General features: G+C 43.6%; 1 protein-coding gene across 1 annotated transcript in view; it reads left to right on the top strand.

Moving 5' to 3' along the window:
- ahr2 (aryl hydrocarbon receptor 2) overlaps positions 1-15,402 on the top strand; it is an 83,671-nt gene extending 68,269 nt beyond the window's left edge. Inside the window, exons 3-11 of the mRNA XM_031304757.2 lie at positions 3,954-4,138; positions 4,232-4,321; positions 7,146-7,272; positions 7,726-7,865; positions 9,761-9,963; positions 10,632-10,741; positions 11,955-12,096; positions 12,180-13,782; positions 15,003-15,402. Of these exons, the coding sequence (XP_031160617.1) occupies positions 3,954-4,138; positions 4,232-4,321; positions 7,146-7,272; positions 7,726-7,865; positions 9,761-9,963; positions 10,632-10,741; positions 11,955-12,096; positions 12,180-13,782; positions 15,003-15,089 (2,687 nt within the window). The 3' untranslated portion in view covers positions 15,090-15,402. The remainder of the gene's footprint in view (positions 1-3,953; positions 4,139-4,231; positions 4,322-7,145; positions 7,273-7,725; positions 7,866-9,760; positions 9,964-10,631; positions 10,742-11,954; positions 12,097-12,179; positions 13,783-15,002) is intronic.
- Positions 15,403-19,795: the final 4,393 nt, after the last annotated feature.

Genomic DNA, 19,795 nt, shown 5'->3' with positions numbered 1-19,795 from the left:
ATGGCTCTGATTGAACTCTACTCTTTCCTTTGGCTTTTCCGTCTCTATGTACACAGTTTTTGTTTTAATGAGATTTAACATTTGGACTCAACCAGAATGCCAAAGTTAAAGTTGGACATTTTGGGACTTATTTGCTTTACATAACAACATTGATACCACTCTCATGTCTGTATAGGGCAGTGGTGTAGTCTACGTGACACGCAGGTATACGCAGTATACCCACTAAGAAAGCTCCAGGATTTCCATATACCCACTTGAAAATGCGCAATGACATGTAACAACATACTATATTTATACTATATATTTGATATATTTTGAATTGTCATCTGTGTTTTCTTTCATCACATAGGCTAAATAAAGGTATTTCCTCCGTAAATTGGTGCATTAAAGTGTGTCATATATATATATATATATATATATATATATATGGCTACGGCCAGCAGCAGGTTAGCTTAGCTTAGCATAAATACTGGAAACATATGGAGAAACAGCTAGCGTGGCGCTGTCCAAAAGTAACACAATCTGCCTTTCAGCACGTTTACAGCTCACTAGCTAATGCTTTATTAAGTTAGACATCTGGCTAACACTGGTGCATTTACAGAAATGTTGATTAATGTGCATTATCCTAATCGAATAAAGCTACAAATTGTCTACAAATAAAGCCATAAATTGTCTACAAATAATTCTACAAATTGTCTACAAATAAAGCCATAAATTGTCTACAAATAAATCTACAAATTGTATTTTTCGGCACTTTGCAATTGGACAAAAGTATAAAGCTGCCAGGAACCCAAAATAAAAGACATTGTATGACGTTGTAAACCACTTCAGATATTAATAATGCGTTTAAAAACAAGGTTTATGGTCTACAGGCATACACAGCTTGTCTACGTTACTATAAATAAAACCAAAAAGTTATTCATCTTTTTTACTGAACAAACCTCACTTAAAGTTCATTTAAAATTAAAATATCAACCTTAAGTTTGAATTCTTAAAACATGTTCTCACTGAGCGAAACTTGAGCTTGTCACATATAATCACCGTAAGGAAACGGGAACATTTCTAAAAAAGATAAAATGATGCTCTATATAACTTTTATCGTGGAGTTCTAACTTGTAATCAGAGGGTTATTATCCGGTGTCTCACTAAATTATACATAAACTGCTGTTTATGATGGCTTTGTTGCCAAGGACTTTTCTGCGTACACTATTAGAAAACCAGCTCGATCCAGATCGATTGAGTCGCCTCTTCTTAGGCAACCACTTCACATGGTCCTTGTCCTCCCCGCTGTGTCTGGTCGCCGAGGCCAACGGGTAATTTTGTGGCTCTGCCTGTTATCCTCATTTGCCCTGGAGTTTTTTTTTTTTTTTTAACAAAGACAGGGCTGAGCCAGCCTTATGCACTGTGTGTGTGTGTGTGTGTGTGTGTGTGTGTGTGTGGAGGGGGGGCGTGTATGTGTGTGTGTGTGTGTGTGGAGGGGGGGCGTGTATATGTGTGTGTGTGTGTGTGTGGAGGGGGGGCGTGTATATGTGTGTGTGTGTGTGTGTGTGTGTGGAGGGGGGGGAGGGGGGGCGTGTATATGTGTGTGTGTGTGTCTGTCTATATATGTGTGTGTGTGTATATGTGTGTGTGTGTGTGTGTGTGTGTGTGTCTGTCTGTGTGTGTGTCTGTCTGTATATGTGTGTGTGTGTATGTGTGTGTGTGTGTGTGTGTGTGTGTGTGTGTGTGTGTGTGCGTGTGTGTGTCTGTCTGTGTGTGTGTCTGTGTGTATGTGTGTGTGTTTGTGTGTGTGTGTCTGTCTGTGTGTGTGTGTGTGTGTGTGTTTGTGTCTGTCTGTGTGTATGTGTGTGGTGTGTGTGTCTGTGTGTGTGTGTGTGTCTGTGTGTCTGTCTGTCTGTCTGTGTATGTGTGTGTGTGTTTGTGTGTGTCTGTCTGTATATGTGTGTGTGTGTCTATCTGTCTGTGTGTGTGTCTGTCTATATATGTGTGTGTGTGTGTGTGTGTGTGTGTGTGTGTGTGTGTATGTGTATGTGTGTGTGGTGTGCTAACTAACTAAGTCATACAGTTAGGAAAACAATCAAACAAACATGTCTAGTGAGAAATCTGATTGGCTAGTAACATCTACTACTAGCCATGTTGGCTAGTGATCAAAAAGAGTTCATTAAACGCCCTGTAATAGTATATAATAAGTATATTTTTCTGTTTTCTGCCAATAATTTCGCTCCATAAATCAAACTGCACATTGTCCTTCTTTCCCTCCTCCATCACTCCATCCATCCCAGTTTCCTCCACCCTGCTTCCTCTCAGAGAGGATATTTTAAGGTTATTTTTCTCTTGTTTTCTCTGCCGCTGATGAGAAATGGCTGGATAAGTGCCAGCGGAGGAAGAGGAGGAAGAGTTGAGTGACAGTGTTGTAAGACGACAGGAAACGGCAGGCATCTCCACCCTGATAGAAAGAGACAATGATGTTCCTCTTTCGCCTTTTTACTCACTTCCCCTTTAACAGATACATTTCTTTTTTTTTTTTTTTGAGAAATTATCTTATAAACACAATCTGCTGGGTTTTTTTTTTTTTTCCATCATCCAGAAATAGAGCTGTAACAATTTCAAATGTTGCCTTACTCAGAAATTATTGCGATGAACAATATGATTGTCTCAGTTTTGAATGAATCCCATGATACATCTTTTGGTTATATAATCACTGTCATGTGACTGAGGTCATGTAGTAACACAAACACACAGCAGCCTATGAAGTAAACAACGCCTCTTTATTGTCATGATGCCGTCCCCCCCGCCCTTGTCATTTTTATTGCTATAAACCTATTTTGGGTCAAGTGCCAACAACTAACAATTGAAATAATAATAAAAAGGTGTAGTCTAACAAATCATCACTTAAATAATTACAATTTGGCATATCTAACCACAGACAACTGCACTTTAAAAATACTTTTTAGTTCTGCCTGAGGTTAAACAAAGAAACGGCGATTACAGGCCTATCTAGAAACTCTATTTCTAGGAATGTTGCACCACTCTGTGTGAGATTTGAGGGAGTGTGCCTATGTTCCCACAGTTCCCACATTTCTAAGCTGTGGGACCACTGGGCTGTGGGACCATTGGGCTGTGGGAACATAGGGCTGTGGGAACATAGGGCTGTGGGAACATAGGGCTGTGGGACCATTGGGCTGTGGGAACATAGGGCTGTGGGAACATAGGGCTGTGGGACCATTGGGCTGTGGGAACATAGAGCTGTGGGAACATAGGGCTGTGGGACCATAGGGTTGTGGGAACATAGGGCTGTGGGAACATAGAGCTGTGGGACCATAGGGTTGTGGGAACATAGGGCTGTGGGAACATAAGGCTGTGGGACCATAGGGTTGTGGGAACATAGGGCTGTGGGAACATAGAGCTGTGGGACCATAGGGTTGTGGGACCATAGGGTTGTGGGAACATAGGGCTGTGGGACCATAGGGTTGTGGGAACATAGAGCTGTGGGAACATAGGGTTGTGGGAACATAGGGCCAGATTTGAACACTGGATGGAGAAAAGTAAAAGTTGGTTACTTCTGCTGTTTGTCTCAGAAATGTGTGTTCTTTAAAAATAAAAACACAACAATGCACAACAGAAATCAACTACACTAGGGCTGCACTATATGGGGGAAATATGCGATAACGTTGAATATGGCGATATAACCTGCGATAAATAACCAGATATTAAAGTGTTCTCAGTTTCCGCTGTGTTCAGCATTCTGCTTAAACCACGACAAACTGCTTGTCGAGTTTAAAACAAATGAAGGGAAATCATTTCCCACGTTCTTTTATTGAACAAATTGAACGTTGGATTGAATATAAAATCCCCCCCCCCCTCCCCTTTCACGTCTTCAGCTGTCCTATCAAAATAGGCCCTAAAAAATAAATTAAACATAAACTGACAGGTTTTTCTATCTTCCCTTCCAGCCACCATGAAGAAAGGCCAGAACGGCTCCAGCTGGACCAGCGAGCGGAGCCTAATGTTCGGGGAAAACGTCCAGACTCCGCACCCCGCAACCTCCGCCTCCTCTTCCTCTTCCTCCCTTGCCCCCTCCGGCGAGGTGACGTCCATCGACGGAGTCCGATTCACCGAGGGAGACCTGCTGCTTCAGGTAACGCCACGGAGATGCTGCTCGTTTAGTGTTTAAGGGTGGAAAAAAAGCAACGCAAAGCTCCGATTCAAGTTTTTTTATTCTGGTGTCCAGGCGCTGAACGGCTTTGTGTTGGTGGTGACGGCTGAAGGATACGTCTTCTACACATCGCCCACCATCCAGGACTTCCTCGGCTTCCACCAGGTAATACGTGACGCGGGAGCTGATCAATCAATATTAGTAGAGTAATGTAGTCTCGCTTTGCCAGACCTTCCTCTTCCACAGCGCTGCGGAGGAGGGTCTGGCTAGTCCACACAGCATTCGGGGATGGGAGAGAAACATGCTCTGGTTTGTTGGCATTTCTTTAGACCAATCACAATCGTCTTGGGCGGCGCTAAGTCCTGGACAGAGCCGCGGTGCCTCTGCAAAATAGGTCTCAGGAAGGAACTTGTCTTTGTAGTTTTAGTTGTGCAACAGAAAACTCAGATTGGACAGATAGTCTAGCTAGCTGTCTGGATTTACCCTGCAGAGATCTGAGGAGCAGTTAACCATAGTCCTCACAAATCCACCGGAGTTTAGAACGCCAACACAAATGGCGTTTTTCCACTACATGGTACCTGCTCGACTCGCCTGGACTCTACTCGCCTTTTTTGGTTTTCCATTATAAAAAAAAAGTCCCTGGTACCTGCTAACAGGTACTTTTTTAAGTATCACCTCCGTGGAGGTTCCAAGCAAGCTGAGGCGATACCAAAAGGTGACGTGAAAACCATTTTTAAATAGTTTAGCCAGTGGTGTTTTTTGCTGCCTCCAGCTTCTTTTGAAACTAAATGTGTCTTCTGGCAAACAGCCACATGCCGAGCATGAAATGAAGGACATCTGGCGCAATTTACGGCAGCACCTGAGCATATAGACCCCAATCCTAAGGCCTCCAGCACGCTGGCTACGTGGCGTGAGCGTGGCATTTCTGTTGCGTGTCAGTTGCGTGACGGCTGCGTGGCGTTTTCTATATCTTTGCACACCAGAAACGTGTCTTGACGCGGCGCTGCTGCTGCCGCTAGCCTCGTCTGTACACATGGATGTTTCCCATTGATAAAATGAAATGTTAAACATAAATATATACTGATGTGATTACAGCAAAGACAACGTCGGCAGTCTTGACGGCAAAATCGGCTACAGAATATTCCGTTCTGTATTGACAGGTGCAATATTTGAAAATCGATAATTATTTATTATTATTTTTTTAAATTACATTTATATCTGCATTTATGTCAAAACCTCGAGACTTTCAAACATCAACATGTCATTTCTTAAATGTATTTGTGTCAAAATGACATATAAACATCTTTTCGTGTTCTATGTTGCCTGGAAACGCTTCCAACACGCTTGCGTGTCGCGTGGAAAATAGGCGTCGGTCCTATTTCTAGCATGCACGTGTTTTCGGGTGAGACGTGCAGAAATAAAAACGGACACGCCACGCAGCCGACACGCTCACGCCACGCAGCCAGTGTGCAGGAGGCCTAACCTTTTCTAAATGTCGGAAAAGCTAGAGCAGATAATAAATAAATTACACTCAAAAAGCTTGAAGACAAAACTTGCTAAAGAAGTGCAACTGGGGATAGAGTACAATCATTTGATCTGAGAAAAGTCATTTAGTTTGTTTAGATGCTCACACTGATTTTTACATCCATTCGGTTTAGGTGATGCCCAAAATGGCTTAGGTGCTGCCCTTAAGCCTATAATAGTAGGAATAGAACTGCGGCTCTCCTCAAGCTCCGCCCTAAGGTCTGAGGAGCGTTTTGTTGGCGAGCTCCAGCCCCTATTTAATGTTTGTACTGGCAGGGTGCATTCAAGAGCGATGATGTGTACACACACACATGCACACACACACATACACACACACACACGGTGTGAACAACGCTCTCTGCCCTGACACACCGAGTCGGGTGGATGAATGCCGCCTCTCGGCTTTCTTTCTCTTACTCACGACTAAACCTTCCTTTGTCAACGGTGCTGAAAAATGGCCGCAGACTACGGCAGGCTTTGCTGAGTTCAAAGACACCCCGAAGTCAGAGTTTTTTTTTTTTTTTTTCCTTTCTCTTTTACTACTGCAGAAACAGAAATAGTGTCTAATACTTGTACTACTATAACTACTATAAATACTGTCACTCAGGGCTGTCAATCGATTGAAATATTGAATCGCAGTTAATCGCATGATTGTCCACAGCTAACTTGCGATAAATCGCGAATGAATCGCACATTATTTATCCGTCCTAAATGTAGGGCTGGGTACCGAATTCTTTTAGGCGCCGAGCGAATTGCCTCTAAAGTATCGCGTATCGGAAAAATGCCTCGTCATTCAATACCCATTATCAATCCCTAATGAGTAAATCTCACCAGCGTCAGTGAGCCAATAAGCACGCAGCATGCTTTGTACTGTTTAGGAACCGGTATCAAAGTCATGGTATTGGTAACGATACCCAGAACATTCTAAACGAGCAGAGGGTGAAAACAGGTATATTGAGAAGGACAGTTTGATAAAAATATTGGGTTTTTTGGATATTGAAGCATGTAAACATGTTCTAGTAGAAAAGTATAAAGCTGAAAATTGAGCATGATATGGGACCTTTAATTGGGAGCGTGCCTATGTTCCCACAGCCCTATGTTCCCACATTTCTAAGATTTTTTTCCTAAATTAGGCCCTAGGTTCCCACATTTCCTTTTTCATACATTTGTATGAGATTTTATCCCCCTTTCTCCCAATTTGGTAGCCAATTACACCCAACCTATTATCCAGTAGCAATGGACTACAGATGGAATGTAACCCTAACCCTAACATAGGGCCTAATTTTAAGAAAAATCTTAGAAATGTGGGAACATTGGGCTGTGGGAACATAGGGCCTAATTTTAAGAAAAATCTTAGAAATGTGGGAACATAGGGCTGTGGGACCATTGGGCTGTGGGAACATAGGGTTGGACCCCCTTTAAATTCATGTAACAGAGGAAAGATGATTTGTTTCTCTGTTTTTAGTCGGATGTCGTCCATCAGAGCGTGTTTGAGTTGATCCACACAGACGACCGAGCTCTCTTCAGACGGCAGCTCCACTTCTCTCTCAACCCAAACACCGTCCACAAAGATGGCACCGCAGTGAGTCCCAGTAAGTCTGCTCCTCACGTACACCGCAACATATGAGTGTGTGCTACACCGGAGCAACACACTTAATCTCTTAGGTGTAAAGGCGGAGACGATGCGGAGCAACTCATCCTCCGGAAAAATGCTGTAAATACGCAACATGACTGCAGCTTTTTAGTGTTTTAGTAGAACACAAAGACTGAAAAATAAAAACAAAGAATGAAATAAGTTTACACCCAAACACGCACACACGCACTGCATCTGACATACTGACTGACGTGGAAGACAAACAAATTTTGTAGTCTGATCCTGGCATAAAAACACGCTAGGAGCTAAAACTGGGGGTGACATGCTCTCTCCATCTTGTTCTAGTTCAAATGCATCTGCAACAAGCCAGAAAGTATGACCGCAGCACAGATTATCAACATGAGATGAGACTACTGGTGGATGGTGAATGTTTTGATTATTGCTCCTGCAGGTGAGCAGAGCTCGGCGGAGATCAGCAGCAACGTGATGACCTACGACCCGCAGGCCATGCCGCCAGAGAACTCCTCCTTCCTGGAGAGAAACTTCAGCTGCCGCTTCCGCTGCCTGCTCGACAACTCCTCCGGCTTCCTGGTAAAATACTACACATCTTTAACCCTCGTGTGGTCTTCCCGTCGACCACGCAACTTTTTGTTTTTGTAAACTCAGATGGATTTTGATTGGCTGTCAGTGTCTCTCTCTCCGTCGCGTCATGTTGTGAACTCAGATAGATTTTGATTGGCTGTCAGTAGCTATGTTTCCATCCACACGTTTTTATCCGAATTAAGTGATATCGAATGAAAAATGCCTTATGGAAACAGTAAAATTCGATTGAATTTCATGAATATCGACTCAAATGAAATACGTTCCGTCTCATCGGATTTTATCTTGATCGATATATTTGGCTTATGCGATAAACGCTGATGGAAACGTTATTTGCCGAATAAATAATGAATTGCGATTAAGTTTTAGGTCATTTTATGGTTGCAACCCGCCACAAAACAAAGAAGAAGAAGTTTTAGTTCATTTCCGCCCAGTATTTCTGCTCTGTTTGCACACATGGCGGGTGTCAACAAAGACAGATGGAAGTGGACGAACAAGGAGACGCACTACCGGGAGTGCCGACACAAATGTCCCTTATGATGCAATGATCGTCTACCACAGCCTGTAGTATGATTGATGGCCAGCCCTTTCTATTGACTAAATCCCTGCAGCCTTCAGCAGGGGTCTAATCGGGACGTGAGTCCCGTCTATTGCGCAATACACCTGTGGCACAAGGTGCGCTCTGGAGTTACGCAGCGAGATATCATGCGCCTCATCCACTCCAGGTAGGTAGATATACCTTCGCATCATCCTCGTTCGTATGGCATTGCACACGGTGTAAACACACCGGTGCACGGTGGTTTTGCTGACTCCAAACGTTTCGCCTACCACTCTGTACTCTGCGCATGGAGCCAGTTTGTAAAGCGCAATGGCGATACGCTTCTCGGTTGGAACCGGAGGGCGATAGCTTGCGACATCTGGGGAAAAGGACGGGCCAAACAAATTACACAACAGGTCAAATGTTGTCTTGGTCATCCGAAAATGCTTCAACCAAAGGGTTTCCGTGAAGTGTCTCTGAACCACGATCTCCCAGAACTGTTTGGAGCGCTGTCGTTCCCACACCACAGTCCGCCTCCGTTGTCGTCGGGCATTTACGTGCATCTGCATCATCATAGCAATGTGTTGATAGCGTCGTTGTTTTCTTATTATAGCTTGATATGTCGCTATCAGCTGGCACATAAGCACTATTACAACTTGTGCAATATTGATCATTTGTTGGTAGATGGCATGATCCATTTTGTCTGGCAAAACTTTGTTCGCAAAAGTTAGCTTGAATGTTGTGCGATTCAGTGTTAAAATGAATGGAAACACCTTAAGATGTCTAAAATCAATTCGATATACCAATTTGATCGCAAAACAGCATGTGACGTCATTATGCACAGGTTTTTATTCGCTTTAAAGCCGTTGGATGGAAACACACTTTCACCAGCTTTATTCGGATGAGTTTTTTTACCGAACTTCAGATAATTCGATTGACAAGTGGATGGAAACTTAGCTAGTGTCTCTCTCTCCGCTGTGCCATGTTGTCAGATTGATTGCGATTGGCTGTCAGGGTTTCAACGTTTTTCGCACTTTTATCAACGTTTTTGTCTCTTTTTTCAGGGTTTTTTCCCCCGAGATTTTTGTCGTATTTTCCAAATAATTTTCTACAATTTTTTTCCGATATTTTTCTCGCTTTTCTCAATACATACAGACATGTCCTGGGACCTCCCTAGATAGTTGGAGATCTCAACCCCGCCCCCCAATGTTGAATCCAAAGTTACACCCTTGGTAATCGTTCCCAGTGTGGATTGGCCCTTTATCCTGCAGCTGATCATTAGAAAGTATGAGTAAAACTTAGCCGGACCAAAATGTTTCGACTGTGAGTTGTGCGTTTTTCTCTGCAGGCCCTGAACTTCCACGGCTGCCTGAAGTTCGTCCACGGTCAGCACCGCGTGTCCGAGGACGGGACGTTGATTCCCCCGCAGCTCGCCCTGTTCTCCATCGCCACGCCAATGCAGCCGCCATCCATCCTGGAGATCCGCACCAAGACGCTCCTCTTCCAGACCAAACACAAGCTGGACTTCACGCCCTTGGGCATAGACACCAGGTAGACGCACACGCACTCCGGTTGTCCACTACTCAGATCTGTGAAACTAAATCAGCTAGGCAATAATTCATTTATTTAGCCTGACAAGCCAGCCCCACATCAAGATGTTGGGTCTGTGAACTCACCATTGGCAGGGCTCAATCCGAGGGGCGGGATAAACGGTTGTCTTTCAAATTCCCTCTGCACGCAATAGGATAGCGCTACAACCAACCAGAGCAACGCAAAATGTCAACACCTAGTTTGGTATCAATATAATGTTCTGACAAGCAGACAAAAACAGAACTAAATACACATGTATATTGGTATTGGCCATCAAAAGAAAGAAGAATTATAAGTCGAACAAAACAGATTTATTTAGTATTTTATATGTCTATAACTTTAAAACACTAAGAATTCATTTATTAAACCTATTGTTATGTAATCAAGTATTCAGACAACCAGCATACGAAAAAGGCCAGACAACTAACAAAATACTTTGAAATCTTTAAAACAATTCCCATTTTTTTGCATTTGCTAAATTATATTTGAATAACCTCTTTCCTCAAAAACAAAATGACCCTAAACCCACCAAAAATCGACAAGAGTGCAGCGTCTGGAAACAGATCCCCGTGATCTTTAATTGAAATATTTTTTTTATTTGAATTTAATTTAACATTTTCTTTCTGCAGAGGGAAGGTGGTTCTGGGTTACAGCGAAGTGGAGCTGTGTATGAAAGGTTCAGGCTACCACTTCATCCACGCCGCAGACATGATGCACTGCGCCGAAAACCACGTAAGAAGTAAGTCGCCTCTTAAGTTTGATTTAAAGTCACTGACTTAGTAAACAGCAGGGGCGGAGCCAGACGTTGAAAACAGCAGGGGCTCAGCCCAAATCTAGAGAGGGAGGTGCGGGGGTCATGTTCCATTCACAGCAGCTATATACTTTAAGCCGTTTAATAACAGAATGTGTAACAATCTGATCATCATTTGGAGAAACATGAGAGTTAGATAGGAACATCCTGTTTTCTTTGTTTTTGACAGGGTTTTTTGGCAGTTTTTCAGACATTTTTGGCACTCTTTCCAACATTTTCTTCTCTCACATTTTTATATCCTGTTTTGTATCTTGTTGCTCTCCATCATGCTGAAACAAGAACGCAAGAAATGTTGAGGATGACTTATTTTCCCTCCTGCCACCTCAAGAGAGGTAGAAACTGTCCGATGTTTCTATTTTTAAGTTCCATAACATAGGTAGGGTTTAGGGATGCACCGAATCCAGATTTTTGGGGTTCGGCCGAATACCGAATCCACTGGTTAAGATTCTGCCCAATCCGGAACCGAATACCGGATCCTCCTCCCAGTTTTTAGCTGTGACTGTCCTTCCTTTGCCATACCTGAAGTTGCTGCATTTTGCCTGCTGTCTGTAGATTCCTTCATGCCCAACTCGTATTCTTTCGGATGTTTCATACCAGATGTTGTAACAGCGGTGATGTTGTGTATAGTTTAGGGTCCTCGCCACCACGAGACAAATCGGCATTGCAAATTGAACATGTAGCTGGACTTGAATGGCCTTCTTTTGACTGAAAGTACTGCCAAACTACACTTTTTCTGCTCACGAGTTCCATTTACACTTTCTCACACCTTCCCGTAATCAACGGCACCGTCATTACGTCGACCAGCGTAGCGCATAGTGCAAGTGTAGGGTTCGGTTTGGTGGAAAAATATTCTAAGGTTCAGCAGAAATCCAACCCCGTCAAAAAGCCCAATATTCGGCCGAGCTGAATCCTGGATTCGGTGCATCCCTGGTAGGGTTTCTCCATTGATTTGCCGGTCCAGTCAGAGAGACGGAGGGGAAATGACAAAAAAATGTTATAGACTGATCTTATATGCGAAGATGGATGACCTTAAAATGGTCTCTTCCACTTCCACTCTTCTAGGTCTATTACTGTATATGTTGATGTATGTTTGGATATATATATTGATAGATATATCTGACTCTTTCTGTGTTGTATCCAGTGATGAAAACCGGAGATAGCGGCTTCACCGTCTTCCGGCTTCTGAGCAAATCGAGGAAGTGGGTCTGGGTCCAGGCCAGCGCCAGGTTGGTCTTTAAAGAGGGGAAACCAGACTTTATCATGGTCCGGCAGAAAGTTTTGACGTAAGTCTCTCTGAGAACTTGGAGTATGTCTTTGTAATGTTTTACATTAGGAGCAGCAACCCACTCTTGTTTTTTCGCCACAGAAATGAAGATGGGGAAGAGCAGCTACGCCTCCGTCGGCTGCAGTTGCCGTTCAACTTTGCCACTGGAGAAGCGTTGCTTTACGACATGGCTCCCACCGTCGACATCCCCGACCCCTGCTCCGCCCCCAAGCAGAGGAAGTTAGACAACTGCACCGTCAGCCCCGACTCCATCCTCGGCTGCATGCTGAGTCAGGACCAATCCATCTACTGTGAGCACAACGACACCCTCAACTCCCTCAACGACGCCGCTTTCAAGGACACCCACGCCACAGTCAGCGTTCATGGAGATGTCTGGCAGCTCACGACACCCAAACCTGCCTCGGGAAGCCTGGTGAAGTCCGAGGACACCGTTCAGGACATGATGGAGACCCTGCAGCAGATCCTCTTGGACAACGACCTCTGCGACACCGTGGATGTGGGGCCTGAAGAGCTCAAGAGCTGGGAGAGCACCCTGTTGAAGATAAGCAACAACAGCTGCGAGATGAACGAAGACCTGGACCACATTCTCAGCAACGACATCCTGTCGTACGTAGAGGAGCAGCTCCAGAGGGAGGGCGGATTCAAGCTGCCAGATCAGCTGGATGAAATACCAGCCTGCCTTTCCACATTGGACCTCCAGAACCAGATTCCTGACCAGGCTGTGGGGCAGAACTTCGGCTGGCCTCTGGATCCCCAGAGCCAGCTGATACCAAATGGAGGGCAGTTGGTAGCCGGACAACCGACTCCAGTCGTGGGGATGATGAAACTGACTCACATGGATTTTCCTCAGTTGAGTTCTGGTTTAAACAGTCCAACCCTTCAGCAGATCGCTTCACAACAAACGCTCCCCACTTCTGTTGGTCTTCAACTGGGAACCACAGGCAACACTGGCGCTCCAGTTACCTTCAACCCCTCGGTGGCGGCTACAACACAGAACCAACTGAGAAAAAGACAGTTAAATCCCATGTTCAGCTTCCAGGGAGACCAGTGGAACTCCTCTGTCCCCAACTCAAACCAAGCCGACAGCTTTGTAGCAACCTACGCCCAAAATATTTCAAATGAGCCAGGTTTTGCTGCCGATCCTTCCTTGTCAAGCTGCCTACAGGGCCACTTTGCACTTCAGACACAAAACAATGACAACCAGAGACAGTCTTGGCTGCTGGATCAGCAGCTGATCTCAAGCGGACACCAACAAATGGGCGCCTGCCTCAGCCAAACGTCAGGATTTCAAAGGAATCCTCTTCCCGGGGTCGCCGTGGCCCAGAACGCCGCCAACAGCAGACCAATGTTCAGAACGCCAGAGACTTCAAATGTACCGTTTCCCATTCAGCAGGCCATGGAGCCGCTGCCGCCTCTTGCGCCTTCAAGCAGTTGTATGTTCAGAAATGCCCCCGCCTCCGTGCCTGTAAACAGAGTGAACCTCAGTCAGACGCCCTCCTGCCAGAGACTGAACCACGCCAGCAACCAGATTCCTTCCAAGCCCGCCTGCTTCTATCAGGGTCTCCCCGGAGGTGGATCCGTGCCGGGGGGGACGGCCGTCCCTGATCCTGATGAGGCAGCGCTGTCCTGCCAAATGACGGCTGGTCTCGACCCGAACGGCCTGCTGTTCAGTGAACAGACGCAGGTAAATCTTTCAAGTTTGAAGACCCCTCATTTTTTAAGATGAAGTGCCGATTAAATTGTTTTCGTTGTTGTAGCACATTCCCTGTAAATCCTACAATTTTCCAGGCTGTTCTCGTGAACCATTGGTACAAAACGTTAAGTAAAGTAATGCTCCGTAATTCGTAAGCACTCAACGTATTTTTTAGCTGTGTGCACCACAATCACGGCCGTTGTATAAGAACTCTGTGGGCCGCGTAGGGAGGAGGTAGGGGTGGTTAGTCGCGTCATAGTCGGGGCTTTAAATTCACTTTTTTGATCACTAGCCAACATGGCGTCTTTATAAAAATAGGTAAAGCTAACGATTGTGTCATGACAACGCGACTTGCTGTCTCATAGTAGAGGAATTACCGTATAGTACAGGAGAAGCTCGCAGGCAGTTTGGACTTCCATTAGCTGTTTAAGTTGAATTACTAATGTTAACTATCATTTTAGTGATCAATAATTAGCCTGTGTCTATGTTATCTCCTTACATATACCTACGCTCTCCGTCTCTGCTAGATTGGGAATGATTGAGATTTCTCTTGGCACAGCTACCAGAAGACTTCCAACTTTCAGACAGGTTGCTCACGTCACATCTATGTCGTCAAGCTCAGTTTGAGGCTGCGCAGTAACGCTCGCCACACGGCACACGCTACGTAGTAGCTGACGGTGCGACACGTCACGACACGGTGTTCATGGGAAATGTAGGATAAGTAAAATAAGGCAGCGTTGCTAGATAAAGATTATGTTTTGCAAGCCAAACACGCACAAAACCGCCCAAATTCATAGTCATAGCTAGTCATAGTCCATATTGACTAGCTCTAATTCTAAACTCTGGTCGATTCGAAGCTAGAACGGACAAATTACATTTATCTTAAAGTCAAATTCTCATCACACACTCGACAGCCATTTTGTTTCCAGAGCTCGCCTCCCTACGTACACACGTTCCACCAAATCAAGTTCCTTCCCAAGGCTATTTTGCAGAGGCACCGTCGCAGCGCTGTGGAGGAAGGTCTGGCAGTGCGAGACTAGCATTTCTTTTACATATTATCCGAAAGTTTTGACTCAAATTCAACTTAATTGGTTGATTGATTGGTCTCCAAATTCCCCCGGGTATTTGCGATTATAAAAAATTGGGTTTATTAACTCCAAACTCCAAACTTCAAACAACATTTATAATTCATTCTTTATGTCGTTTCATAGATCAACAGCTGTCCAGTCGACGGGAACGGCAGTTTCCCCTTCTCCTCGCTCCCCAATGGAACCGCATACTACTCAGAGAGCAAATAGGAACCAGCCGCTGCGGGATCCCCTACTGGGACTGAAACGACAGTTTAAAGGAAGCAAAAGGACTCCTGTCTCTAAACACAAAAGTGGATCAGACTGACGAACAGACATTTTCCCGAGGAAAGGACGAGGAGACTCAACAGGACGCCGCTCTCCTGTTTCTCTTTTTTTCCCTCTTATTCGGAAACAACGATGGAAGCTTGAAGTGTATGGTTCAGGAACGGCCGGTCTGTGAGGAAGAGAAGAAAAGGAAAACGTATGTTCCCATATGAAATCCCTCTTTGGAGCTGGTTGGATTGTACCAAAAAAAAAAAATTTGTTACGAGCAATCAAGATGGAGTTGGAGACATTTTTTTAACCGGTGGTAAAAGTCAGTTTTCTTCCACCACGTTGATAGATGAAAGTTTGGCTGCAGTCATCACTCATCGTCAGCCAATCAAGCGCTGCGCTGCTCTGCTCTGTTCTGTATCTTTAGCCCCAGGGTTCAACATTAAGGGTTGCCCGATGGTCTGGGGCAAGCAAAACGCCATATCGGGCAAGTAACTATAACAACCCATTTGCCCGTTCGGGCGTCATCGTATCATAAATGACGTTATCATTCTCTTTCCCCCGTTTTTTGTTTAAAAAGAAAACAAAAAAAAGAAAGGGGAGAGAGAGGGGGAATGACAGCAGGTCGGAATCGAACCTGCGGCTGCTGTGTCGAGGACCCATATATATATATATATATATATATATATATATATATATGGGCGCACGCTCTACCACTATTCCCACCCAGGCACCCTCGGAGAATGCTTGCTGAATGCGCCGTTGGCCGATCAAGAATTGAGTTGGCGCCTTGGAAGTTTTTTTGCAAACATTTTATTTTTTATTTAAATTTAATTTTTTTTTTTTTACAATTTCTTCGACATTTGGCTCTACTTTCAATGTGTGTGTGTTTTTTTTTTCCCATACTTTTTTTTCGACACTTTTCACGTTTCTATTTTTAAAACCAAGGCAAGTCGGGCAAGTCGAATTTTTTTTCACTTGCCGAGCAGACAAGTGAAAAAAACAAACAAAAAAACAACCTTAACGTTGAACCCTGCAGTCCTCATTGTTGAAGCCTTATCTCTTGTAAAACACATACTGTACAAAAAAACACTTCAGACAACGCCTAAAACTGCAACTACAGCGCTCACCAACCGTAGTTTTTAATTCATGCAGAGTTATGCGTTAAAGGAGATGTTTAGGTAAGGGCGTAACTTTTTTTTAAGCGACAAAAACCTCGGAAAAAACCCTTCGAAAAAAGCGGCAAAAGGTGACAAATGTTGGAAAAAGCGGCCAAAACTTTGGGGGAAAAAATCATAAAAAGGCGACCAAAAATTGTCTAAAAAAAAAAAAAACTTGAAAAAAGGCGACAAGATACTTGAAAAAATTGTCCCAAAAATTAGAAAAAAGGCAGCAGGGGATGTAATCATTTTGTTGTGTTACTAGCTAGATGTTAGCTAGCTTACTAACGTTAGCGGTAGCCCCGGTAGTTTGTGAACAGAGACGCTTCACAGCGTACAGCGCTCGGATGTATCACAGATAATACACATGATGAACTGCAGCCGTTATATCCATTTTTTTTTTACAGCTACGGGAACTCAGGAGAACCGCCATATTAGCGGGCAGGGCAGGGCGACACGGGCGCGGATCTGCTCGCGTTCATTATGTGTGTTCATCATGCCTGGTTAAATCATCCTGGATTCGGCTATAAGTGCATGTTAAAATGTTTAAAGCATAACGGTTTAAAGACGGACCATTTAAGCGTTTGGTAAGTTGATGTACCCCCCCAAAAAAAATGATCCGCTGGAAGATGTTTCGGTCACACTTTACTTGAAGGTATCTACATAAGAGTGACATGACACTGTCACGAACGTGTCATAAACATTATAAACAAGTCATAAACGTTTATGACATAACGCTTCTTTTAGTAATTTGGTTTTTGTCATGACAAGTTATGGTTAGGGTTAGGGTTCATGTGTCATGACTGTGTCATGATAGTGTCATGTGTTCATGACAGTATCATGTCACTCTTATGTAGATACCTTCAAGTAAAGTGTTACCGAAGTTTCTTTCGCCATGCAAAGTCTATGGGAAAATATTTTTCTGGGCCAGAAGGTTGTCAGATGTTGCAGTTCCATCGTTGGCTACTTTGTGATGCGAGTAAGTGCGTGAGTGCGTTCGACAGAAAGTGTTTCGCTCCCAGGCCCCCTCTCTCTGCCAAAGCCCCAAAAACCAGGTGAACAGGTGAAGCAAACAAATATACCCCACTGAACACGCCCACCACCTAGAGTATCAGTGTGATTAATACAAATGAGACCATAAACATGAGCATACAGGAGAAACGTGTGGCTCCAACAGATGAAGGTTAGTCTGCGTGCATGCAGAAGTTATTCGGTCTCGAAACATGAATAGCGTGAGTTGGATTTAACGAGCCTGGAGGACAGCGCATGCTTGCCGTTGCTACGGCAAAAAAAACAAAAAACGTAGGGATTCTCTCCCACGGACTGGAACGGAATCGGCGGGTATGCGGCGTATACCTGCGTATCACGTAGGCTACGCCACTGTCTCCCACACGGCGGAGGAGACCTGAATGTTTGACCCCCTGAATGAAAGTTTAAAAAAAAAAAGAAAGACCTAACTTCCCGTCAACGCTCCGCTGTCTGCAACGCACAAAAAAACCCACAATATTCTATTCTATTTTAGGCGCTTGGAAGGATAAAATATATATCTACTTGTTTTTGCTGTTTTTGTCCTTTTGAAAATTGCATCTCGCTGGCGTTCATTTTTGAACTCTTTTGCTGTCCCAGTGAGGGAGATTTGCTTTTGCAGACTGTGTACGTATATATAAAAAGAAAAAGAAAAGGAAAACGCACAACGAAATCACAGCATCGTCCCCCTAACAGGCGGCTTTTTAAGATTTAAAGATGATGCCATGAAAACAGCTGCTTGTTAGTGCCTCTTGTATGTATCTTTTTTAAAGCATTCAGTCAGAGATTCTTTTTTAAATCACTGAGCCAGTTCTATATTTGTCTTTTCTTTAATATTTCCGTCTTGTTGTTTTCCTGTTGTAGGGTGAAAGAAAGAAAGAAATATAGACCTTGGTGCCTTAAACTGACAGAAGGCTCAGTCTGTTTATACCTTAAAACATTTCCACTGGGAATATTTTCTGAAAAAAAAAAGAAATGTGCGGTGGAAATTTGATATTTGATATAAACCAAACGTGCCCTTTCCTCAACTTCTTCAGAGCCAATTTGTGAGATCATGTTTGCACTATTTCTTGAAAGTGTTTGCCAAAGCATAGTGAAGAGAAAAGAATTTTGTTACAAAAAAAGAGTTTTGATAGCAAAATTAGGATGGTTTTAGCACTCTGTATATTCTAGATTTGTCCAGTTATTGGATCATAAGCTCGCTACCGTGTCTTATTTAGATGAATTTAATAATAATCTTAGATTTTTAATAAGATTTTGCTTTTTAATAGGCCTAGACTGAGAGTCAAAGCTGAGCAGACTCACTCTCTGCCTCAACATTTTGTTTTTATTTTTTTTAGATCTGAACATGAAACTAATGCTGCGTTCCAGGCAACCCGTAACTCGTGTTTTCACAACCTTCTACCCGTGAAAGTGCCCTGGAACGGCAGTCAAACCTGTAACCTACTACTCGTGAACTGGTACCAGATCGTTGTACTCCCAGTTACAGTTTTTGATGTCACACACACACATAAACAACAACGGTGATCCCTGTTGATGCTGTACAGACGCCGGTGGTTAACGGTGAGAAATAGAAATAAATAGGCAACGTAAAATAATTCCGCACATTGTAATCCAAACAATACACATACGATTGTGTACTACTACAGGTTATGTTTATTAAATGAAGCCCAAAATATGTCGCCGACTAGAAATCGCTAGTATCAGCTAGCGTTAGCTAACGTCAATGTTAGGTAGCCGCTAGCTAACGCTAGCTTGAAGGGTTTGTGGTGACTTTTCCTGGAACGCTACCAAGTCGTGAGTCATGACTTGAAGTCGTAACTTACGGGCTAAAAATTGTGTCTGGAACGCAGCATAAAGCTGGCGATTGAAGACCAGGAATGTTAATCAGACTCGCGGTAAGATACTGAGATGCAAGAGTGGAGCCTTAAGTCACATTTCCGTCCTCTTCCTCTTTTCCTGCTTCTGTCTTTGCGGTTTCATTATTTAATCGGCATTCTTGCGCCGCACGAATCGTCCCGGCAGTGGAAAAAAACACAGAAGTAAAAAAAAAAAAAAAAAAAATTATAGGCAGCTATTGTGTATTTAAAACGAGGAAGAAAAAATGGGGGAAAGATTTCACAAGTACCTTTTAATGGACCTGTTTTTGATTGTCTGTTTATTTAAAAAAAAAAAAAAAAAAAGTAAAAAATAAAGATGATTTAGCACTTAGAGTGAAAAAAAATGACAACGCCTCAAAACTGTGCGTCGCTTCATCTATGAAATCTGATTTGGTTTTGTGTCGCCAGTTATCAGTTTTATTCAAACTAACAATTCTCCTAGTATAAGTAGGTTTCAGCTGATTTTAGAAGCTGCAAAAGTAGCAACAGACTTGACGATTTCAAGCAAAATACCAAAAAAAGATAGTCAGCTCGTAGCGTATGTTTCCATCCACTTATCTGAAGTTTCCTAAAAACGTTCTTGCCGGTGAAAGTG

This window comes from Sander lucioperca, chromosome 24 (assembly GCF_008315115.2).
Source record: "Sander lucioperca isolate FBNREF2018 chromosome 24, SLUC_FBN_1.2, whole genome shotgun sequence".
Lineage (NCBI taxonomy): Eukaryota > Metazoa > Chordata > Actinopteri > Perciformes > Percidae > Sander > Sander lucioperca.
This window is presented reverse-complemented; position numbering and strand designations above follow the sequence as displayed.